Here is a 24,267-nt window from a genome sequence, read left to right as displayed (position 1 = left end):
TCAAATGAAGTGAAACATTTTATGGGTTGCAGGCTTGATGCAGTCATTGCAAATGTCAGAATCAGTGTCAAACGTCTATTAATCATTCCACATCATATTACTAAAGTAATGCAATTCAAATACTGAACCGCTAAACTTAATGTAAGAAATTTGCAAATTGGAAATAAAATCATTGCAACAACCATATGGATTGGGGTGGCAATAGTTTCCTGCAGGAGGTAAAGGTCTTTTCTATTCTAAGCATCTGGCCAGGAGAGAGAGGAGGAGAGTGACAGGTTGCACACTCGGAGGAATTCACCTTTCATGGAAAAGCATGTTGCCACGGGTGACAGAGGAAAAAAGTCAGGGACTTGACAATGTTCTTGTTAGGAACTCTTAGCAATGGAGATAAAAATACAAAGTACATACAAGTGCAGAGCACTGCAAGATCTTCTTGGTTAAATTCATATCTGATACTTGCTATACTAATGATCTGAAAGAAGCATAAAAAAATAATTCTTGCACAATTGGGAATCATATCACTCCCAAGAAGAAACACACATTAAGTGTAGAAAAACTGCAACATGGTGTTGCATTTTGGAATTAAGTGCTCCATCCTTTCATCTAATGTGGCTCTGGGAGCCAGTAAATTATTCCACAGCATGAGCTGAGGCTAGTTCGTATGCAGACGCACTTCTTCAGCCATTAGTTTACATACTTGTAGATTCATTAATGGGGCGGCAACAGCCTGATGGGTATTCTTGGTCAGGGGCACTTTGTTTCATCGGCAGTTTACGCGCCGGGAGATTTCAAGTATTGTTTTGGGGGGCGAGAGGGTCGGGTGAGGTCAGAATTTTAGGCATACTATCCCAGACATAGGAAAAAGACTGTATATGGTTGAAAAAGTTTTGAAGTTATTATTTTTTACTTCACAAAAACCTGGTATTTGGGCAGGGGTGTGTAGACTTCTTTTTTTGTAAATACCTTCTGGATCTATCTGTAACATCTGATAGGTAGTTGAACAATGTAGAAAATTCAATGGCCTGGTACAAAGTGAATGGACTGAGCCAAATGGAATTTTATTTCAGATTACAGCACTTAAGACCGTTGACAATGGGAACAAGACTAAAAGATGATTTTTTTTTTTTCTTCTTCTCTCAAATGATGCTGTTTTTGAATATGGCCACGCATACAAATAGGATGAACAAGAAAGAAACATCTGGATAAGGGCAAGTACATTTGAATGATCATCAACTTGATCAAATCAAAATACACAATACACATTTGATCTGGGAAAATGTCCACACAATGTCACTTTTTGCAGAGGTTGGACTATTTCACTTGATCTTCATCAAAAGATACAATTCATTTGTCATAAATATACACGGACTCCAAAAGCTTTGGGACTTTCTTGTCCATACTAAGGCCAATCAAACCCAGTATTGCCTTAGATGCAAAGTTATCTGTTGACATGCTGCATTTAAATAGTTGAGGACAAATGAGGTGGAATCTGGTCGGATAACTTCATTTTGTCTGAATTAGCTCACAACGACTGGTGTTTGCTGCCTAAAAGAACCATAAAGCCACTGACTTTTTTTTTTTTATAATTCTAAACAGCATTTTATATTATTCTTAGTTTGCCTGCTCTGTAGTCTTCAGCTCATGCAGCATATTTCAGGCCATGCTAGATTGTCACAAGAAAGGGAGTGGTTCTTCAAGGCACTGCAAAATGAGACGATTGCGGGGTGGGGCGGCGGGACATATTGCAATCATATTACATTCGCTCCAAAATTTTTGGACGGCAACACTGCGCAGCCTACGAGTGGTTTGCACATCTGCCTTACACTTCTGAGATTTGGGGTTCCAATCTAAGGTCCGGCCTTCCTGTGTCAGAATTGTTCTTCCCTTGCTGCATGCCACATAAGTGAGAATGTGATGGAGGTCTAAGTACTGATTGAAGCAAACAAAATGTGAATAGAATATTATTATGAATTTAGAGAATAGCAAATTATACATTTTCACTTAATTCATCCATTGATTTAATAAAAAAAAAAAAAAATCCATCTATCTATGCCAGTGATATGTAGTGGCAGGAAAAACAATTACATGCTCTTCCACTAGATGGCAGACGTTTCGTGACATTTGACTGGTACTTTTATTTTTAATGAAAAAACATGCCTTGGCTTAATGAAGGTTGGGAAACATTGAACTACACAATCAAAAGAGAATAATCAACAATTCAAAAAGCCAATAACAGCAGTAAAAATAAATGCTTAAGTAAATACGACAAGCGCCGTTTGCGCTAGAGGTTGGAGAGTGTACATATCTTACAGTACATCTCTGCGTTACATTGCACCCTCCGTCTGTCAGCTCTCTCACCGCAGATGGCTTTGCAACTCGCTGCACCCTCGTCGTTCTCTGGCCGCCATCAACCAGATATCACTCCAGCCCGGACCGCTCTGTCAGTCTGGCAGGGCGAGCCTGCTCACACTACCCACACTGGTGGGATCTTTCACCTCCACTCGTGTGTAGCGTTTGTGACAGATATCCAAACACAGTTTGCTTTGAATCGCTTGCGGGTAAAGAGTCATGGAGGAGGATGGAATTTACCGCGACTGGCGGGTACTTTGGGTGTATGAGACATATTCTGGATATGATAAGGTGGATCCAGTATTTTCATCACGTCCACTCCAACTCCCATCATTTGAGTAATCTCCATTCTTGTGAGGGAGCAAAGTTGGAGTCTCAAGATCAAGCGGCGAGAGCAAACGTGGCTTTGAAGCAACCTCAGGTGACATAGTACACGTGGGAACCAGCTCTAAGGGGAAGGTGGCATTACTGGTAGCCCACTGGGCTGTCCATGAGCGGGCTGGAGCGGGAGGTATCGGGGGGGTCTTGGAGCCGAGTCTCACGGGTCTGGGTGTGTTCTTCCTCTCCCTCCTCTTCTTCTGTTGGGCCATGGGCTGAATCTTGGGAGCTGGCCATAGCGCCATAGCTGTGGTGGGCCGGGGAGGGCATGGGGGTCAACGCAAGCTCTGGCTCCAGCAGGACGGATGCCACAAACAGCTGAAGGCACAACAATATATACAGGAGCTGTGTTACTCAGTCGATGGGGTCATGGGGGTCATGGTTTTCAGTAGAGTGGGAATTCCTAAGTGCAACAAAATCGCTACCGTAACGCTTTGCTGGCTTCCAAGTTGATCCAAATTCAAACTCTTTTCGCAAATCAACTAAAGTATAATGTATACTCTTTCTGTGGCCCGTACAGGCAATATTTCAACATTCCTAACGATCATATTTTAAAATGTAAGTGCACACTTCATCCTGTGGTACGAGTAGGGAAAAGTTAATCACCGTATAATAAAAGAGAATATAACTAAATAAAGTCAAACTTCGTAAGACGCCCAGCCAATTACAATAAAGAGGGAACTGGAGAATGTTTGCAGAGCAATATTGTCACTTAGTGGGAAGTATTGGTGGAATTCAGTGTCGGAAGTTCATTGTTCTCTTGATGAAATAATTATGCCTGGAAAAGGTTTGAAGTGCAAGTTTTGGTTGACAATTGAGGCATATTTTGTTTTGGGGGACACAATGAGTGCACACGGTGGACTCCTTTCAGTCGAAGATCAAAATAATTTAAAAGTAAAACTTAATCATGCATATTGCTCATCAACTTTAAAACATGGCAAACTGTAAATAAAAATGTTACTTTACATTAGACGCTGTGGTCGAAGTGACTGCAGTCCTCTCTGTATCAGGTAGCGTTCTCTCTGCTGGTTGATTAGACATCTGAAATCAACACAAACATAACCTAGAAAGTTAAAATCAATGATTAAAAATAACTAGGTTTAATCAGGCTGACCTGGTAGCTTGTTGACTTGTCCTGTTGCTTTTTAAGGCACAAGCGGAAAAAGGAAACGGCAATGGAGGAGAGCAGGGACACCAAAGTAAACAGGGTGATGGGATGCACTGCACCTGTGAAGTAATAATTCATAATATCACCACCGTGCAATCATGGCAGATAATAACAGAGGGGATTATACCTAATCTGAGAACGGAGAAGAAGAGCAGCCAGAAGATACAGAGGATGGGAGCCAAGATGACCTGATGGATGGCGGCTCGATGGATGTGCTGGTTGAGCTTGGTGGGAACGTATGCATAGTAGATGTTGTAGCGGTCAACCATGTGTTTCAGCATCACATAAAGCAGACCTGAAGGGGAGCAGTTGCACATATTTGATCATGAGGATCGATTCAAAGAAATAAAAATTATAACATTTTATAATGCATTCACCGTAGTGTAGTTGTAAATGATAAAAAAAATATTATAATGCTTTATAAATTGGTGTCTCCCTGCCCTCCATTTGATTGCAGAAGTAAATTGACGGCAATTGTTTGGCTCCCGCCATAGATAGGAGAGCGAGTGGGTGTCTGGCATTTTAAAAATATGGCGCGTCTCAGTGTCTGGGACGAGGGCAGCAAATTTGCAGTCTGCTCTGGACTGGCAGGCAGAAGCGGAGAGTGAGGCTTAGGGATTGACAGACACAAACACCAGGCTAAGTGTGTGTCACTTACCAAAGGGTGTAATAATCGGACAAGTGATACTGTAGGTCACACTGACGGCAAAGATACACATGGTCCAGGCGTACTCCAGGCCAAATTGGAACTCATAGGTTTGACTCTGTATCATTACACATAAGCACACGAGAAGTTGAGCACCAAATCTGGAAAACTCCATAAAGCCTCCAGAAGAGGCAACCGGCTCACCCGCTTGACATGAATCCGCTCAGCCTGAGATTTTGCGAAGCACAGGCGAAGGCCATACACCGTCAGCGCCGGGATACGAAGCAGTTCCATAGCGGTGCCTATCAGCCCGGAAGTGATCACGTAGTTTACAAAGAATGCGCCGTTGTCGGGGAGAAAAACACACCTGGAAAAGACACAGAAAAGATGAGATTGTCACTGATGTTCCAGAAAAAAAAATGGATTACATATGCAGGACACGTTCTGCATCTTACTGGAATTTGATGTCCTTTTCATCTAGGAAATTGATATCAAAGAGCCAAGTGAAGAATAAATCCAGACTAGAGAGGAAATATATGATACAAAGTGGTTAAAGTCCAAAGTGCAAGCTTATTTGTTTCTGTGGACGTACCTGGACAGACCAAGCGATGGTAGGATGAGGACCATAAAAACCAGCAATAAAAAGCACTTGTGCATTGTGACTTGGTTCTCCCCGGATCTGAGAAAAAAAAAAATCCATCAGGGCCTTAATGTGCAATATAGACAGATTCCTCAGAGTCATGAGTATGATGGAGTCCATCACATCTAACTTTTGATAAGAGGCACACTGCAGATTATTTTCCAGCCAATCACGGCTATTTAAATGAATAAAGTGAACGCGTTTGTTGTGGGCTTGCAAAGTGACAAGATGCAGCACAAACAAGCACAATGATAAATATATTCTATTTAGATTTCACAATGTTTTCTTTCTCCCCATGTCATTAAATTGTTCAGCTGTACCACATGTGCCCAATGAGTATACATCAATACCTCTGGAGCGCCATCAAGAATGATTAATACATAATGAGAAATCACGCCATGGCGTATCAGTTGACTTGTTATGGAGCTGGCGGGCTCATTAGCACGGGCTAGGCTTTTTTCACTTCAGTAAACAGTTGATTTGCATTCAGTCCTTCACACATCACGCCTGCACAACACGTTTGTGGGGGTGGTTATGTAAAGACAGGGTGCTCATAGGTGTTGCATGAGGTTGTCTCCCCGTATGCGGCTGCTCCGCTCCGCCTCCCGCCGCTCCTCGGTGACTGCTGTGCGTATCGCTGGCCTCGCATGGAGATCTCTATGACAACCTTCCCAGAATAACAGTGCGAGCGGCGGCAGAAGGAAGGAGAGTAACGAGAGCGACGGGGTGAAAAGGAAATGGATGGAAAAATGACAAAAGTCAGAATAGACGCTAAGTACCTGGTCCAGTGGGACTCAAAGACGGCCGAGTAGTAGACAATAAATGGCAGCAGGACTGAAAACACCCACAGCAGGAGGGTTGGGAAGAACTGAGTGATGATAGGACTCTGCAGAGAGAGACACACATGTGTTTAGACAAGCGGCAGCTTTAATCACACTTGGCCTCCTAATCTGACCTGCAGACTCTCCACGGGCCTGGTGACATTAAATTTGTCCATGGTGTTGACGATGATGGCGGGAGTGGTGAGGAAGAAGAGCAGCAGAAAGAGGAGGATGTTGAGGAGGAGGCAGCGGAGCCACCAGCGGGATCCACACACTGACAGGTTTTCCCTGAGTGGGGAGGTGGATGGATAATGAGCTCAACTTGACTGTATTTACTAAAATAGGCAATATGAAAAAAACGAAAAAGGAAAAAAAAACTCATACAGATAGATAAGGTCCATCTCTCTGGTAAATGCAAAAATAAAGTGCAACCAATCAACATGAAGCATAAACAGTCTTTTCTTGATTGCATATGCATCACTCTGGCGTTATATAATTTGCGTGGGGCGGCTTCATTTGCTGTTGGAGATAAGGAACATTAAAGCGAACCCAATCATCAACAGTTAGCAGTGAGCTTGATGTTAACCCTAAGAGAAGGCAAGCAAAAAGCCAGCTGATGCGAGTTGCCTTTTCCTGAGAGCTGAGCGATGAAACAAACCGCAACCAACAATAATGAGATGTCGGAATTTAAAATTGCTAATTTAAATTCACAGTTCCCAATTATTAGGAACATTGTCAAAGTTTCTCAGATTAAAATGACGCAGTCATTTGCACCAAGATGGCACACAAGCGCCTTTTTTTTTTTTTTAAATGAACATATTTCAAATGAACATAAAACAGAAAGTTGATGAGTTTTTCAGCAAATAACTGAAGATAGATTCTCAAAAACAAATACACGAGGGTTGACAGTACTCAGCGCAAACACCAACCAGATGATGTCACTGGGAGCCGGTGCGTAGCTGATGCCCCACTGCTGAGACTGAACCACGGTGGTGATGCTGGACTGCTGAGGTCGTCTACGGCAGCGCACGAGACTGTAGTCCTTCACAATTCTGCAAAACAAAACACCGACTACTGCAATCAATCACTGTCAGGCCAAAGGGGGGATTGCTTTGATGGCTTCCAGTTAACTCACACAGCGGTCATCCTCTCATCTCGAAAGGTCACAAAAGCGATCCCAAGCCGCTTCATAAAGATGTGGTTCTTCTCAGCATTGAACTCATCTGTGCATTTCTCTTCTAACTCGCTGTAGTATTGTTCTGCATCCACCTGCAAAGTTACACTTGCTCCATCAAGACCATCAGAGAAGCAGTTGCACTACATTTGAGCTGCAGCGCCACCCAGTGGAAATCTACTGTCAGTGCAGTAAAATCTAGATCATGCAACATTTATGTAGTGTACCTTTTCAAAGCCACAAATGTCGCAGCAGAATATCGGAGCACACGGGTGGGTCTTCATCATGACCTTTCCCTCCTTTTGGGATTTTGTGGCAAAGTACAGCCTTCCTTTCATGGCCTTGCGCCTGTAAAATCAAACCATATTAAACACGTCATAAAATTCTGGAGTGGGATTATACATTTGAAACTGAGACTTTACCTCTCTAAATCCAGCCTCATTAGCTTATTGATGTCAAAGCAGAAGCGTATGTCGGTGACAGTGCAACTGGGGTAAGCCTCACTACAGGAAAAAAAGGAGACAATAGAACAATCATCTTTAATGTTATGCAGGGAAATTCAACTTTTGAATTGAGATATATAAAAAAAAAAAAGGAAAATATGCTTACTGTAAGTGTTTGGTAATCAATCCTGGGTCGGAAATTTCTCTGGGTATGGATGTGATCATCAATGTTCTTGCAACCTGGAAATGCAAATAACACGGAGTATGTTTGATTTTTTTATTCAGATTTCAGTCTGCCATGTCAATCGAATCTGTCCTGCCCCGATATTCCCGATGGCCATGACGCCCTTGTCTGTAACAATCGTTAATAATAATAATAAACATCTAATCACCAATACGGCAAAAAACTGACCTTCTCATCTTCTCTGTACTGCAGCCGTACGGCGTGGTGAGCCATACATAGGAACGTGATGACAAAGTAGACTAACGCAAATATGGCGTGCAGCCACAGGAAGCTGTCCCTGCGCGGCCAAAAAAACATTGTTACAGTCTCAACTATCCATTTCACGGTTTACATAACATGAGCTGTCAAGCACACTGCGTTAAACTTACTTTGCGCTAACATTAGCCAGTGTTGTTCTTCCAAAGTTCTCAGGACTGTCTTCTGTAAAAATAATGAAACGTGACAGAGAGAAACAATTTAATTGCACCGAAAGGAAACCTCCTCGTTTTGGTGAGGTGACCTTTACTATTTTCAGATACTTTGTGAAAGATCTCATCATCTAAGTGACAATTCTCACAACATTTGGTTACTCGCACTTATGCCCAACTGGCTTAATTTGGTCGCTCTTTGTTTGCAGTTGCTATGGCAGTGTGTCAACTACCGACTGTTTGTTTAATGACATGGGTGGCACGTTGCTCTGTGAGATGACAGTTAGCGGCAATAAAGTGGTTCTGTGGACTGCCCAGCTCCGCTTTGACCCCAAAATGGATCCTGCCTTCATCCTATTATAAGAATGGCTTGCTCAACACTTCCAATGAAATAAACACACAAGTGCCGAAAGGCGTTTTCGCTGCTATTTAGCAACTCGGTCGGGTTTGTGTGCCGCCCAACCTTTGATGCCCTCGTGTATGTTGAGAGGAAACAAAGCTCTTCAATTTAAATTCTCAAAATTGTGTTCCATTAAAATCGGGCTGCTAATTAGGGCCTCAAGCAAAATTTTATTTGCATTCCCGGTGGGTTCATATTGTTACTGATGAAAAAAAAAAAAATCTGAACTGCTCCAGGAGATGTCTACTGCATTTTTGAACAGTTATGTTGCTTTATAATTGCCAATTTAAAATGGTGCTTCTGTCTTTGAAGGCCCAGGTATCAAAAGATTTCCATAAATCCATCATATGAGAGCCAAAATACCCAAGAGATTCCCAGAAAAGTTGATTGGCAGGATCACAGCCAAAGACAGCAGGCACACCACAGTCATGAGCAGGATGATGTGGCGCTGGAAGGACAAATAAGTTACGGCGTCAATGCCACACTTGCTGCGGATCTCCTCATCCCTGCAGAAAAAAATAAATAAAATCTGTCAGAGGGGCGGGGGGTTATTAGAAGGAAATCCCAAATATATTAGAGTTTTAAAATAGACAAATGTCAGTCATTATGTATTAAGGTATTGTCTATTTTCACTCATCCAGTGTAAAGCTGTGGCACCACTGGTTTGGTGGTTACCAAACAGGAAGTTTGGAAAAACCAAGAATATAAAATAGAATTACAAAAAAAAAACAAGAAGAAGGATGCTGGTCTCACAACAGCCCACACACATGAAAAACTTACAGGGTGGCTTTACACTTTTCCCAGGGATCCCAGAGTTAGCCACTGGCACGAGAGCTAAAAACAGGCAGCCAAACCCTACCATAATACTATGAAAACCAATGGACACCATGGAAATTGTTTTTTTTGTTTTTTTTTTTACAACCCTGAATCTTTTATGTCAGTCAGAGTCAGAGCAAATACTCAGTGGGAAGCCTCGGCACCAGTGGTTACATGAGGCCAGACGTGTTTGTTTTTGCTCATCAATGAGAGAGAACATGACTTTAGAATTTACGATGACATCAGCTTTGAGGACAGAGCGCCATGTCAAAAAAGAAAAAATCAAAGTCAAGGTCAACTTACTTCATCTGGTAAAGAGATGTGAGCCATGAACAAAACCCCTGGAACAACAGACGCATGCACAAGATTAGTTTTGAATGCAGTGTGCCAATGACACTAATGTTCACCTTAGCAGCTACTAAAAATATCACCACTAAGGCAAAACTCACCATGTCCTTGGTCTCGGTGTCAGAAGGGCTGGACTCTGAGGGAGACTTCTCCTTCTCATTCGGTTCTCCATAAAACAGGGATGTCAGGCTGAAATGTGAAAACAACGAAAATGATGAAAAAAAAAAAAATCCAATAAGCAGAAATGTCACTCCAGGCGAGGTTTAAATGATCTCAATTTGCAGCTATTGTGAGCATTTCTTGGGTGGACCATGGCAAATTAAGCAACATAATTAAACTACAATATTTAATTTAATATTTAATGCATTTCCATCGAAATCACTCTTTTTGCCAGGCCTAGATGATTAGAATCAAATAAAAAATGGCCATGCGTTGAAGAGCGTCTTATGCAGTACTGTATCCAACCAGCAGGGAGCGCTAGTGGAACGTGCGCTTTCATGGATTTCTTGTATGCCTCCCATGTTACATTTTCCCAAGGCTTACCAAGGAGCAGCTAATATCCCCACATTCAACAGAGACATGAATTCACCTGTCGTTGTCCATCAGCAGAGCCAGGCGGCCATAGTCCCATGCAGCCTTCCTCAGACAGGAGAAGATGAGTAAAAGCAACTGAGAACACAACCACACATGCAAAATTCATTACACAAAGACATATTTGCAAGAACAGCACAAAATGTCATTAGACTTGCATCATCTAATGATGCTAAATCGCTAGAAAAGACCTTGAAGGATGTTGCAGTCTAATTTGTCCCAATGGTACGCTCTAGAAGTTGTTTGACCCCCATAAAAATGATGAAATGGCCACCACTAACCATTTCACGTCTTTGTGATTTCTATTAATAGAGTGTTCACTCTACTATAGCATCAATTCCTCTGAGGGGAAAAAAAAAATGGCTAATGAAAATATAACAAAACATGATGACATTTGAAATGAACCATTAATTGCAATTCATGTAATATGAGCACAATAACCAACTACTATTACAAGACTTGCTCCATTTCAGTACTATACGGTTGTCGTGGAAACTGACAGCCAGGTCAATTTGCACACACAAATATAGTAACATGCTGTGCACTCAACCGATACGGTCAATAGCTAAATTGAAAAGGCTCATTAAATGAGTAAAAAAAGAAGCAAATTTACTCTCCTAAAATAGGATTATATAGAATTGTGGATTAAAAATAGATCATTCAGGTGGATTAATCCTTAATAGTTCTGTCTGAATATGAAACAGAAATATGAATGAAAAAGGACTAAAAATGCTGATGGAAGTCCAATTTCAATGACGGCCTTAAATCATTTACTCTCGAGGACATTTAGGAGAGATTATGTTAAAATTAGCTGTTTCTTCACATCCATCGACTATCTGTTATTTTATTTGGCTTAGTCTTGATGTGTGGGCACACACTCCTCCAATAACCTCAGATGATTTATTCTGTATGATGATGGAATTGATGCAGAGGCGTGCTCCTGCCACCTAGGGGAGAGCATGCTTTGACTCATGCTTGTCATTAACAGACAGTGCTCAAGCCTCTGTCGTCACCTTGACAACCAACCGTGATGAAATGAGCCAATTAAAGCATGGAGGTAGCAGATTGAGAGTGATATCAGAACAGAATGGATCCTGACAAGTCCTGAAAGCAGAAACCAGTTAGCTGACAGCTGAGAACGGAAGACTATTATTATCTGGAGGAAAATAGCCTTGTGTGCACTTATAAACACTTTGTATTCCAGCTGGAAAAAAAAACCCAATTTAAGATGTGACTGTAATTACTGTGGCACTTTGAAATGTGTTTTTGTTCCTGTTCACGCTTTTCTACATTAAGCCTGAAATACTTTGAAACAAATCTATTCACAGCAGCAACATTTGTCACAGTTGAGGAGCCCCCATTACCGAAGGAGTCAATTTATAGCTCAGATTTGATTTCAGAGGCTTTCTCTGAGGAGAATACAAAAACTGAATAGAGACATTTTTAGATACTCCGATTTCCACACCCCACAGAATCAAATGCATCAATCTGACGTTCAGTACAACAGTGGATGCTGGTACAATTTAAATATTACTAACCGGTAACCCATAGCAACCTTATGGAAGTGTGACTCCTTTATGAGTATGCAATGCTCACCATCCACAGGACCACATTGACGGCCAAGACGGTGGGTATCCCCCCAAAGGGGAGGCCCTGGAGGACACTGCTGCGAGAGTGTGAGCGGTAGCATCTCTCAGCTGTGCTGTTCTCGTCTTCAATTAAATCCAGGAGGCCCGGGATACTCAGCACCACAGGCCTCCCTTCTACAGGGGGCGCTCTGGATATGAACAGCGCAGCCATCAGCACTGGACCATACCTGGACAAATAAAACACAAGGAATGAACAAATGACTTCTAAAGTGTTCTGAAGAAGTAGTGGAAAAATATTTTTATTTGATTTAATATTTTATTTTCAGGCACCAAGTATTAATATCATTACCTAACATGAGGAGCTATTGAAAAATTGCATGTACTTGCTAATAATGATCTCTAAACCTGTTATGGGCATCTCCAACTGAGATCGGATGGTTCAGCCTAATGATCATTAGATTCTATTAGCAGCCATTGATTTGTCTTTTTCGCAGTCTGATAAATTCAATTGAGGTGTCACATTAAAAAAGAGACAAGTCAATATGCTAGTCTTGAAAACCTTGTTTGTTGCAGGGAGATGCCGTATTGTTGTTGAGAAAATGAGGCGGCTTAGTTGAACTATAAAACGGTTTGTTTACTCAACTGTATATTTGAACAGCTGAGTCCTGCCTTTTTTTTCTAATACCTTCTTATTTCAATCATGCAAAGGATAGGATCATTCACGCTGTCGTGACCACAGACACGAAGCAGAAATAATGCACGGGCACACACAAGATCAATAGTCATAGTTGTTCAGTTTGTGTAGACTTTCTGTAAAAACACTGCTGTAATGACAAAGCATTGCTTCGATATCACATTTCCCCTGTGCACAATCATTGAATGAGAATTATATTTGTTACAACCAAACACAACAAAGAAACACCATTCGGGAACTAAATATGGTGTAGAAATGATAAAGATCTGAAAGAGCTTAGTAGTCCTCCACCTCCAAAAAAAAAAAAAGCAGGATGTTGACCACCGTGTGGATTCACGCAACATTTGGCCACCGGGTGACTCAGCATTTTCCACGCTGTGAAGATCACACGCTTCAAAACGGTTCAACACGCTCGCTCTCATCCCGTCCTATCCATTTCTTTCTCACCCTTTTGAACTTGAAGTTTATCCAATCCTCTCCCTCGTGCATTTTCACCAAAGCCGAGGCAGCAGATGTTATTAATCTCGCAAGGCAGCCGTGAGAGGAGTCTGTGTTGTGCTCAACCCAGGTGCTGGATGTAAGTTTGTATCTGACAAGAGCAAACTGCTCTGCCAACTGGTATGCTCCCCCCCAAATAGTAGGAGGTCATCTCCTAGGCGACAGACAAAACGAATGCGTGACTCAGTGACACCCCGCAACTCTTCAGCTTAGTGTTCCAGTAAAGCAGTGCGGGCTGCATACATTATCTCGGCGCATCGTTACTTTATACTCATTAACAACCACTGAAAACACAAAGTCACTCCTCATACTAGCAATTTAGCATTGTCAGCAAAAAAGGTCACACGCGGGCAAAAAATGTATGCGGTCATTCTTGTGGATGTACACAAAAGCACTGCATGATGCTCGACTAGTGGAGTGAAATAAGGTCACCAATTTATCCATCATTTTCCTTGCAAAGGCAGAATTGTCGTCAAAGCTCTTGCATGAGACCTCAGAAGAGTCTCTCAAAAAAAATGAAGCTTGATTAAATGATTACTGGATTCATTTGTTGCTTAGAGTCGGAACTGAAATGGCTCCAAGAAAAAAAAAAAAATCCCTTTTTGTCATGCATGAATTTACATCCATCCAAACTACAAATAATCCAGTTATCGTATTAAAAAACACGTCCCAAAGCAAGCACCGATTATTACGTTCTTGGACGGATCTAGACAGACTCTGTTGTCAAACAAGATTCATGACCTGCCTGGAAGAGATATTAGCTTGTTTTGCCAGAGAAATGAACCAGAAATAAAATGGACGTCCGTGTGGGCTCTCAAGCCTGTGCACCTAATCAAGTGCCAGTCACTCAGAGGGAGAGGGCAGACTACCCTCGGGGCCATCTTGCAATTAGCATGAAATTACAGAGCTTCAAAGCTGTTGTTCCCTCTGTGACAGCCCCGACTGTAACCTTTATTTAACACTACAGCAACTGAGCAGTAATTATTATTATTTTTTTAGATCAATATAAACTCGGTCAAATGTACCTATTACGAGTCGATACAAAGCACGGGGTGAAAAATTCTCAATTTTGATTGACACTGCCAGAGAGATATTAAGATCACAGATCAGAATGTTTATAATAGTGGTTGTGTTTTAGGTCAATTTGACAAGATGAGTCAAAAGTACGACACATGTATCACTCAGTTTGTACTGTGGCTGCGTGAAATGGGCGGGGTTAAATGATTATACTGCATCAGGCCGAACGAGCTTCGGCACCACGATGAGCAATGACTACTCACTCGAGCCATGCAAACAAACCAAACACCTGCTTCCTGTCTGGCTGCACATGCTCAGTAGGGCCCCAGGGGAGTTGTGTGTATCTGCTCTGCTGTTGTATGGACAACACTCATTAGAACCCATCTGGCATCTTGGTACAACTTGATTCCAGCATGCATTGAAATTGCAACCACAACATCTTAAATGCTGTAGATTCCTTGACAACTCACAAAGCCTGCGCGAGTATATCTGGAGAAAATATGAGTCACATTATTGTTGGTGCCAAACCCTAACACTGCTCATTAAAACAGACAACACCTCTGAGATGTCTCTTCTATTCAGAGGTAAAACACATCCCATTTCTATGCAACACATCACAGCGTTACTCAAAATCCAAATGTTTTTTTTAAAAACCCTCCAGGCAACCTTAATGTCACATTTAAATAACATTCAGTGTCATATTTATTTAGCTTGTTATTCTCCAGCTGTCTGGGATAATTTCCACTCTATTCACCGAGATGGGAAAATGACCTTAAAAAGAACAGACTGGCCTAATTGAATCATTTACTGTTGACTACTGCTGACTAATGCACTAATACAGCTGATTTCATCCATTCAAACCATTTCAGGTGAAAACTCATACAAAACATTTGCAAGACAACCTGTAATGATGATGTTAATTTTTGTGTAAAAAACATATAAACCAAACCGCCGCTGTCACAGGACCAAAAAAACAAAAACAGCACTCGGCTTACGTATGTCGCATTAAGAATTGAACTGCCACGACTAATTGCCACTTAACTCCCGCAAATTGTAGTCTAGTCAATATATTTATCCGCATTTTGTGGACTCAAAACCATAAAAAATGACTACAATTCAGTTTGAACTCGTTTACAGCCTCTAGAAAAACAACATCACGTTAGCTGTACTGTGACAGCGCATTATTCTGCTCACTACAACACTGACATGGGAAATAGGAGATATTTATTGACTAACAGATAAACCCCAATCTCTATTCTGGCTCCTGCACTTGTCTCATCTTGCTGAAGTGCAACTGGAACTGTTCACATACTTGTGGTGCTGAAGGATGACAAGCGTTTAACACAGCAAGACACAGCCAGCCAGTCAATAACCATGCACAATGTTTGAATCTTGAAATATTCATGTTTGTATGGTGCTTGAAAATGACCAGCATAATATTGAAACTCTTGCGTTACATTCTTAGATTAAATATTAAAGCAATACCCTAAAAACAACATAGTGCATTGGTTAAAAACAAGTCTCTGTGTCTCTGTTTAAACAACAGAATGCTAATCAAATGTTTTACTGGTTCAAGATTTACTGTACATTTCCACATCCAGATATTATTTGCATTACATATTAGACATTCTTCCCTCAGCAGGAGCAGCAGACGAGGCACTTCCGAGAACAAAACAAATCATCAAATGAACAAATAACAATAAATGAGAACACGTCAACTATTGAATTATGGGCGATTTTGCCCATCACACTCGTTGACTAATCCAGCACTTTTTTTTCTGATTGATCTTTCATTGCCAACCCTGTCTGCACCTTACCAAATCATCCTTGTGGTTCCGCCAGGAATCCCTTTATCTTTTTGTCCCCTAATATTTCTTCCTTCGTATGTGTGAGTTTCCCTTTCCTCCTATCTATGGATCATATATTATCATCATTATATGTCCAGGACCCTGAACCCCACCCAAATCTGCACTCTCTGTCTGGACTTTAAATTGAACTGCGTGACAACTCCCTAATTTGTTACTGGTGCAGTTTTTTAATGGTGTGCTGCATTTGGGTTTTACACCCACACACACACACACCCAAGTCATCAAAAAATTTGGTATATTGCAATTGGTTCCTATAGTTTCATCATCAAATGTGAGCAGAGTGTTGACATGAAATGCAATGCAATTAGCTTGGATTCAACAGGTCAAGCTACTCACCAAATGATGTCTTTGTGCGTGCATGTACGTGACTGCAAACAAGACAGATAAAGGGCACAGCGTGGTCTAATGACTAAATCACAAAAGGCTTTTATCTTCCGAGGGGGACCAGGCAGATTAGAAGTGAATGGAAAGCAAATAATGAAGTGCAACGAGGAGGTGGCAGGTTGTATTAAAAAAGAAAAAGAAATAAAGAAACAAGAGCCTGTTTGGGGTGTAGCACGTTGCCAGAGACCTCTACACCCTCGCCATATGACCACACACGCATTCAAAGACCAAACACTGAATATGATGTCATCGCGTTGCAAAAGTATACATTCCATCAGTAGTCTTTTAAACGGGATTGTGTCCGATCTTTGAAAGCGACCCCTCGCCCCTTCACCTGCTGCAACGATCACAACTGTCTACACAACCGTCAGCCACCTACCCCAACTTGATGAAAAACGGTTGCGACATAAATGGCGCAATTAAACCCACCGATGCGCTTTTTTAGTCAGATTGCGTACAGAGAAGACCCAAATGAAGCTCACTCACCTCAAAACGCACGCTTGTGGGCTGGCGTGATTGTAAGGAAGGAGAAGCCGCTGTAGTGTTTTTGTCTTCTCCAGCCAAGAAACACAAGAAACTCCCACCTTCCCAGGGACCGTCTGAAAGTTCGTCACCTGCCAGCGCGTAGCTCTAAGGGAGTGTCAAGAAGCAAACACATGACGAGTCCAGGATTATTTTTTTTAATTGACTCTTTGAAGATGGGCGAATTAATTATAAAACATTGCAAGCTGGAGGTGGCATACGTACTCATATTGTGTACCAAAGTAGAAGTACAGATACTTGTGTAAAAGGAGTGGCACCGAATTAAGGCACCTAATAAGTGGGAAGTACCGAAATGACTTATATCCTTTATTTCAGTAAAAGCCAAAATGTAAATCCTCTGTAAATGTTTGTAAGTGTACTTAATTACAAAAAATATACTATACGGGCAATTATATACATACAAGTTATTCTAAGACTTCAGAGAGGCTACAGTGCTATCTGCTGGTAATTAGTCTACATTGCACGTTCAGTGCAACATTAATAGGGGGAGGGCACACTTTGGTGACAAAGGGCCTTATTTGTATGTGGGTGGGTGTTTTTTAATGTTATCGGGCCAGCTAATCATCAATGAGGCTTAAAATGAATGAGTGTGTAACATATGTAGGCCAATATATTTTATCTTTGAAATAGACACCTTTGCAAATATGGAGGAAAAAAGGGGAAAAGTATTAAACTAAGGCATCCCCACCAGCAGGAGGCGATGTAGGGCGATGGAGGCAGGCGCAAGCGTGCCGCGAGTAGTTAAAGAGGTCTGCGAGGCTCCGCTGCACTTTAGGAAGCTCCGTGGTGCTGAAAGGACAGCTCCCCACCGCTGCAGGTATAACGACCATTCTTATCCCATAATCGCCACCATCATCGCGCTTCTCTTTGTCCTCTACGTAAAATCACACTAATGACGTCATTACGATGTTTAAATAATTCATGTATGTGTGAAGACCATGTTTGTCAGTGTGTTAAGTGTGTGTGGCCGTATGGTGTTTTTTTGAGGAGGGCATGCCGTGGGTCATCCCCGTGTTTCCATGTCGAGTCTCTGAATCACGAGCAAAGCTCTCACCTTCCACGCAAACACGATTCAGTTGTAGGTTAGCAGAGCACCGTGCAGAGGGCGAGTTATTTTTGCTCCACTTGTGGCCTCTAAGGGTTCAGGGAACCCAATTTGGTCAAATTAGTTTTTTTCCTGCAGGAGACTTGACTCGCTGACTCACTCTCCCTCCCTTGTTTATTTCTTTAGCAAACGAACTGATTTTAAATTCTAATTATTATAGTCAAATTAAATTTTGACTTATTTTTTTAAATTTTGCAATCAGAGGTTCCACTAATGAAAAACAGTAAATCGCAGAAACTAAGATGAATGACTTTTCTCCGACGCAGGCATGTTCACCCGGATGCTCAAACTGAGGCTCCTCAACGCCGTGGCCCCTGCATACTTTTTCACAGCGACAGTGGTCACCTTCATCCTGCACTTTGGCTTCTTCATGCCAACCATCTTCCCCGGCGCCGACACGTCGCCAGGAGGGTCTGCAACTGTTCACACTTTCCTGTTCCTCTTCCTGATGTTCAACGCCCTTGGGAATTACACAATGACTATCCTCTACCCTTCTGCGAGCGCCACCGAGACGGCGGTCCCGGTGTGTTCCCCGCACTGCTCGGACAAAGTGGACGCGCACTACCTCCTGAATGGCCGCCACTTCTGCAAACTGTGCAAGAAAGTTATACTCAAACGTGATCACCATTGCTTCTTCACCGGGAATTGCATCGGGAACAAAAACATGCGCTACTTCATCATGTTTTGCATCTACACCTCGTGCACGTGTTTGTACTCGCTGGTTCTTGGTGTGGCCTTCCTCACAGTGGAGTACTCCATCTCTTTTGAAAATCCGCTGACCTTCTTGACCCTTCTGCCTCTCTCCACTGGCTACTTCTTCACGGGTGAGTTTTTTATTTTCCATCAACAAATCCACTTTGTGATGCCGTATGACGGAATTCCTACCTTTCCATCCAGGAACAATCTCCGGCCTGCAGCTGTTCCTGGTGCTGATGCTTTATGTGTGGCTGGGCATCGGGCTGGTGTGCGCGGGCTTTTGTTGCCAGCAGGTGCTGCTGGTGGCCCGGGGCCAAACCTGGTGTCAGATGCAGAGGGGGGAGCTCGTGGACAACCGCAGCCCTTGGAGAAGCAACCTCACGGATGTGTTTGGCTCCAACTGGGCGCTGGGCCTCATTCTGCCGGTGCACACAGCCCAGATGTGCTCTGAGGAGGCGCTCAAGCAAGACTGACCAGAAATCTTATTATTCATTTATCAGCAGCTTCCAATAGATCACACAAAAAAAAAAAAAACATGTTGGAATAAATGTAAGGCGAATTGTATACATGCAAAATTGAGTGGAACCTCTCCAGACTTTTGCAAAACCTGTAAAATTGCACAAAAGCAGACTTTGAAAGGTTCTCTGGTGTCACAAATTGACCCTGGAACAGAATGTTTACTATTTCCTAGATCAAAAATACTTTTCTTGCTGAACAAATAGACTAGGATTGTGCTTTTCTAATATCATAACAAAAAGTAATGTAGTATTTACAATAGAGATTAATTATTAATTATCCAGCTAAGATAAATCAACACTACTCACAATTTAATTAGCTGTTTTAATCCATTCGTCAAAGCTAAGTGTTGTACTATTGCTTTTTCTTTAAGTGACTGAGGAGCTTTATTTAGACAAAAGTAAGCCTTTGCCACCATCTTTTGGCATGTATAGGCAATTATGACTTTTTGGGGGGTGGGTAGGATGTTAGTACACAAAATAAAATGTGCCATTTAAGTTTGTCTAGACATTTTCATGCTATTCATTAGCCATTATGCTTACGGGTACATGCTCTTCATGTAAATAACTGCTAGGTTAATTAATAGTGTTTAATCTATTGTACTGCCGATATTGTACTGAGCAGTCAAACATTTGTCATTGTCAGTATTAGGTTTCATTACCTATTCTATGTTTATCATCACAACTTTTAATAAGCGAAACAAATTTGCTGGTGTTTTTCCACTCAACTTCAGAGGTTCCATTGTATTTGCGTGTATTTCTTGCCATACATTCCTTTAAGGAGAGGAGCCATACACAGTGAGCATAAAAGTATCCATTTGTCTTTTAAGGTGCGTTTTAGAAGGCAATATTTAAATTATTAAGGACCACAAACATTCCTTGCTTTGCATTTCTCTTTCTCTCTTGAATGCTCCTCCACGCACAGAGCAAAGCACATTCAGGAAATGTATTTTTACAGTTCTTACATTCGGTGTCAAGGGCTAGCAGGCAAGAGTGATCCTCAAACATCCACGCAACATTGTTGTCTGCTCTTGAGAATGTGGCAGCCTGGTTGATGATGGGCTGGCTACACAGTGATATTATCCAGGGTATTAATCACAATGTGCCATAATATCATGTCATACTTATGTGCTTCATACACAATGGCTCCACAGATGAAGCAATTGCTGTACATTGCTAATACTAAGGACTTTCCATTGGTATAAAGCAGCTACTGTTTGACGGTTTAAGATTTCATCAAATACTTTTAAGTCTTACAAAGGTTTTTGTGTGTGGTTGGTAAATATGTAAATCCCAAGTGCTTATAATATTGTCTTCAATTTAACAGCACTCAGGAGATACACCATGTAAGGTTACATCTTGAATTTAAATGAGTCGCAGATGAATCAAAATGGACAGAGAATAAATGACTTTTCAAACCAAGTTTTATGACCAATGGTCAAGGTGACTTTCGAACAAGAGGCACGCTTCACAAAAAGAAAGGTACAATTTGTTTCTATTAAAAACAGGACAGACACCATCTTAATACGACTGACTGTCTAAATAAACAAAATACTGTATAATATTACAACTTGCCATTAAAACTCACCCATGTACCGTATGGCTTGATGTTTACTTTTTGACGAACTATGACACTAATTCAAGCTCTAACGTAAGCACACACATACGAAAGGCACAGTTAGCCATTCGGTTTTACATATTAAAAAAAGCAAGCAGATAGCAAGATTCTAAAGTGCACAGTCTGATATGCTTTTTAGCTATAATAGTATGATGATGTCATTACGTTAAAAAACAAGCGTAAAAAAAAAAAAATAGCACAAATACAGCAGTAACAAAATAAATACAATTGAAAGCGTACATAAAAGGCTGGTGACATTCTGGCTCCTCACATTAGCAAATGCTAGCCATGTAGCATTACTTTTTAAAGTCCTGCAGACAGAGCTGGAGTTTAGTCCACAACTGAGGGTCTCCACTTCCCAGCGCTTCCAGCAGGAGCGCCGTATGCTCCTGAAGAAGCTGCAGTTGACTTTGGGTGCGCTTGTTGTCCTTGATCAGCTGCTTGGTGCGCAAGGTGATGCCCAACAGGCCGGAGTTGCTCAAGATGTTGTAAGTATTGCTGAAACGCTTCGATTTATTGCTCTCTGCCAAGAAGCCGTCCGAGTTAATGTCAGGACACAGCTGGTTGTCGTCCAGGTCGATCCTAGAGTGGTATGTGCTGGGGGGGACGGAGGTCCCTGTCACTGAGGAAAGACACTTCTCATGAAGAAGCTCTGAGCTCTCTGATGGCACAGGGCTTTGGTTGTTTGATACGTCAAACTTGGACAAGGCGGATTTGCTGGGAACCCGAGGTTCAGGGGTGGGGGTGGCGTGCTGCCTGTTGCCATGTTTTCTGTGTCGCTGGTTGTAAGCCCAAGATGAATTTCCCCTCATTCTAGAAGATCCTGACCTCTTTGAGGGTGTGTCCGCTGGGATCGGGGCGATTCTGGGGTAGGTCCTGAGGGTGGACATTTTGGACTGCGGGAGATTTTCAGGGGTTGTTTTTGGTGACATCATAGGTTGAAGGAGAAGCATTTGAGATTGAGGCATGACATCAAGAGATGAGGGGAAGCCCCACTGTTTCTCAGCTGGAGTCACTTGCGATGGCTAAAAACAATATGAAAAGATTATCGACTATATGAGTAGAAGAAAAGATCATACGACATTTGAGATTTAATCAACTTTTGGAATCGGATGTCAAATGTCTTCAACAACGAAGGTTGTGTTCACAGTTTGCCGCTTTTGAATTACACGCTTCCTGATGTGGTCCAGGATCCAGATGGTAACATGCACACTATACCAAAGAACCCACACGGTCAGAGAAATCGCACCAGAATCCATTTCAAGCTGGTAAACGCACACCACCAGGAAGTCCAGTGTTGCTGGAGCAATCAAATCACCGCTTGAGGATTTAAGCATGAACTGCTTGATTGAGAATCGATACTGACGTAACAAAATGAACCCTCCTGTAAATGATTATTAGGTCACCGAGCGGCAGTACGGAAAGACACAAAATATAGAGATAAAATTATCAATAAAAACTGAGACCTACGTATTAAATCTCTCAGTTGTGGCAGATGGACAAGCATAAAAGTATCAAATAGGTCAATTGAGTATCAGTCTTCACAATACAATGCCAGTTTGATTCAAATCTGCTGCCATAGGTAGATAGATACTTGTGTTCATGCTGCTTTTACCTGATTGAGGACAAAATTATTCATAATGAGCATCGGGGAAAGTCCAGCGTAGGAGCCTCCCATCACGGCAAGCTGCAGTCCGGCCGTGTCCTGGCTGACCGTGGACCTTCTCCTGCCTGCATCCTCGGAGTCAGTCCCATCAACTGCACTCAGGTACTCAGAGCTGGCATCTGGAAGGGATGATACACAAGTCAGCTCGTCACATTTGACTCGTCTAATGTTACCACTTTATGTGGGAGAACATTAATCCACTATCGGCAGATGTAGATTCGCATCTTGAGGCTTTATGGGAAAAAACAACAACCATCAACCCAATCAGGTTTCAACCAGTGCAGGTGATTGCTTTTCGTTATTTAAGACCGACCTCAGTGACCTAGCACAAGACACATAACGTGCCCTTGATCTCCCGCTCTGATTGTGATTGACCTTTTTCTTTCCTTTTCAAAAACGTACACAAGTGGACACGATTGTTAACACTCTGTTGATGAAAGCAAAACCTACAATGATTGTCACAAGAACTTTGTCCCATTGTGGCTTGTCAATATGCATTTCAGTAAAGTGCGGTCTCATAATTCTCTTACTCCAGATTTTGATGGTATGATAACACTGAGCAAAAGTATTTAATAATTGTTATCTAAACAAGAATACAACGAAATTCTAACCTGAGAATCCCGAATCTCGTTCCAAATCCTGTTTTGATGTGGCATGGTGTGTTACCCTGGTGATGGATGATGTCCGGTGTTGAACGGGTTGCCTAAAGGTGCTCATGTTTGTCTCACCCTGCAGAGAATAAAATTGAATTGAATAAAGTTGATGAACATAAAACATTGTTATGACTTTTGGCTTGTCTCATCAGGAATCATCACTGGAATCATTCCCATGATTTGTTTGGTAAATAAAGAAACAGTAATTGATCAGCAAAACAAAACAACAAAACTCAAAACAATTTAGCTTGGTAATTATTTATAAGCAGGAATTCATTTTCAGATTCGTCGAATATTAGAATGACGCTGATTTTAAATCATGCAAATTATGAGTGACGTCAGTGACAAACAGAACATGCACATTCATCATATCGAGGAAAAACACAATCTGGTAAACAAACGCAGTATAATTCATTTGCATATATTCACAAAAAAGCAGTTTTACAGTCACGTGTGCTACGATTCCAAATTGAGGGTGTGCCAGCGCGTTGTTGCGACGTTTGCTAACATTAGCGAGCAACGCAAACTTCAGGCAAACGATCAGAGCCACCGCAATCGCTTGCATTAAACAATATGTGTATTGAACATCATTGGTTTTGCAGTTGAACTTTTTTGTAACTATTTGAAACGCACGTAGGCTAATATTAGCACGTATATAGTTGGCGTGGCAACCAGCGCGTCGAGAGACAATAACATCTATGTAAACATGTACCTCAAATTATAAGCCTTACCAATAAGAGTCGGGATTCAAAGCAGACACCCGTCAAATAGACCCAGGCAACGTGTGTATGTGTGTGTTGTTGTTGTTTTTATTGAGGTATTGTTATTCAGCCTTTTCCCGTTTTCTTGTTATTGTAGATTGACGTCATGCGACGGAGTTGCTCCGGTTCTTCTTCTTTGCTCTACATAGCTCCAAACTTTAGTATTGTGTCCCTTCTGCCCCCTGTTGGAAAATAGCGGTTACTTTTTTTTTTTACCATAACTAATAATAATGTT

At 41.8% G+C, this 24,267-nt stretch overlaps 3 protein-coding genes across 3 annotated transcripts; 1 reads left to right on the top strand and 2 right to left on the bottom strand.

Moving 5' to 3' along the window:
* Window positions 1-1,037: 1,037 nt before the first annotated feature.
* tmem63c (transmembrane protein 63C) lies at window positions 1,038-17,848 on the bottom strand. Its single transcript, XM_037241671.1, has 24 exons — window positions 17,751-17,848; window positions 16,962-17,105; window positions 12,022-12,241; window positions 10,424-10,503; window positions 9,936-10,023; window positions 9,790-9,827; window positions 9,034-9,176; window positions 8,232-8,283; window positions 8,032-8,140; window positions 7,786-7,859; window positions 7,599-7,679; window positions 7,404-7,524; window positions 7,138-7,271; window positions 6,932-7,054; window positions 6,137-6,290; window positions 5,961-6,067; window positions 5,134-5,220; window positions 4,997-5,062; window positions 4,746-4,908; window positions 4,554-4,659; window positions 4,023-4,190; window positions 3,842-3,954; window positions 3,694-3,768; window positions 1,038-3,045 (listed from the first exon to the last, which is right to left on the bottom strand). The coding sequence occupies exons 1-24, from the start codon at window positions 17,846-17,848 to the stop codon at window positions 2,815-2,817; spliced, it is 2,775 nt and encodes a 924-aa protein (XP_037097566.1). The 3' UTR covers window positions 1,038-2,814.
* zdhhc22 (zinc finger DHHC-type palmitoyltransferase 22) lies at window positions 17,749-20,934 on the top strand. The gene is made up of 3 exons (XM_037241983.1): window positions 17,749-17,835; window positions 18,390-18,947; window positions 19,021-20,934. The coding sequence occupies exons 2-3, from the start codon at window positions 18,392-18,394 to the stop codon at window positions 19,290-19,292; spliced, it is 828 nt and encodes a 275-aa protein (XP_037097878.1). The 5' UTR covers window positions 17,749-17,835; window positions 18,390-18,391; the 3' UTR covers window positions 19,293-20,934.
* On the bottom strand, window positions 20,741-24,182 carry cipca (CLOCK-interacting pacemaker a). Its single transcript, XM_037241982.1, has 4 exons — window positions 24,003-24,182; window positions 23,230-23,347; window positions 22,568-22,737; window positions 20,741-21,977 (listed from the first exon to the last, which is right to left on the bottom strand). The coding sequence occupies exons 2-4, from the start codon at window positions 23,333-23,335 to the stop codon at window positions 21,249-21,251; spliced, it is 1,005 nt and encodes a 334-aa protein (XP_037097877.1). The 5' UTR covers window positions 23,336-23,347; window positions 24,003-24,182; the 3' UTR covers window positions 20,741-21,248.
* Between the last annotated feature and the right edge of the window lie 85 nt (window positions 24,183-24,267).

Source organism: Syngnathus acus, chromosome 22 (assembly GCF_901709675.1).
Source record: "Syngnathus acus chromosome 22, fSynAcu1.2, whole genome shotgun sequence".
NCBI classification, from domain to species: Eukaryota; Metazoa; Chordata; class Actinopteri; order Syngnathiformes; family Syngnathidae; genus Syngnathus; species Syngnathus acus.
This window is presented reverse-complemented; position numbering and strand designations above follow the sequence as displayed.

Excerpts from the sequence above, each read along its gene's own strand:
- tmem63c (XM_037241671.1), bottom strand. The coding sequence starts at position 17,848 with ATGGTCGTTATACCTGCAGCGGTGGGGAGCTGTCCTTTCAGCACCACG. Across the intron at positions 5,063-5,133 it reads CCATCGCTTGGTCTGTCCAG|TCTGGATTTATTCTTCACTT; the intron begins GTACGTCCACAG and ends TTTCCTCTCTAG. Across the intron at positions 4,909-4,996 it reads GAAAAGGACATCAAATTCCA|GTGTGTTTTTCTCCCCGACA; the intron begins GTAAGATGCAGA and ends TGTCTTTTCCAG.
- zdhhc22 (XM_037241983.1), top strand. The coding sequence starts at position 18,392 with ATGTTCACCCGGATGCTCAAACTGAGGCTCCTCAACGCCGTGGCCCCT. Across the intron at positions 18,948-19,020 it reads CACTGGCTACTTCTTCACGG|GAACAATCTCCGGCCTGCAG; the intron begins GTGAGTTTTTTA and ends CTTTCCATCCAG.
- cipca (XM_037241982.1), bottom strand. The coding sequence starts at position 23,335 with ATGAGCACCTTTAGGCAACCCGTTCAACACCGGACATCATCCATCACC. Across the intron at positions 22,738-23,229 it reads ACGAGATTCGGGATTCTCAG|ATGCCAGCTCTGAGTACCTG; the intron begins GTTAGAATTTCG and ends CATCCCTTCCAG. Across the intron at positions 21,978-22,567 it reads ATAATTTTGTCCTCAATCAG|CCATCGCAAGTGACTCCAGC; the intron begins GTAAAAGCAGCA and ends TATTGTTTTTAG.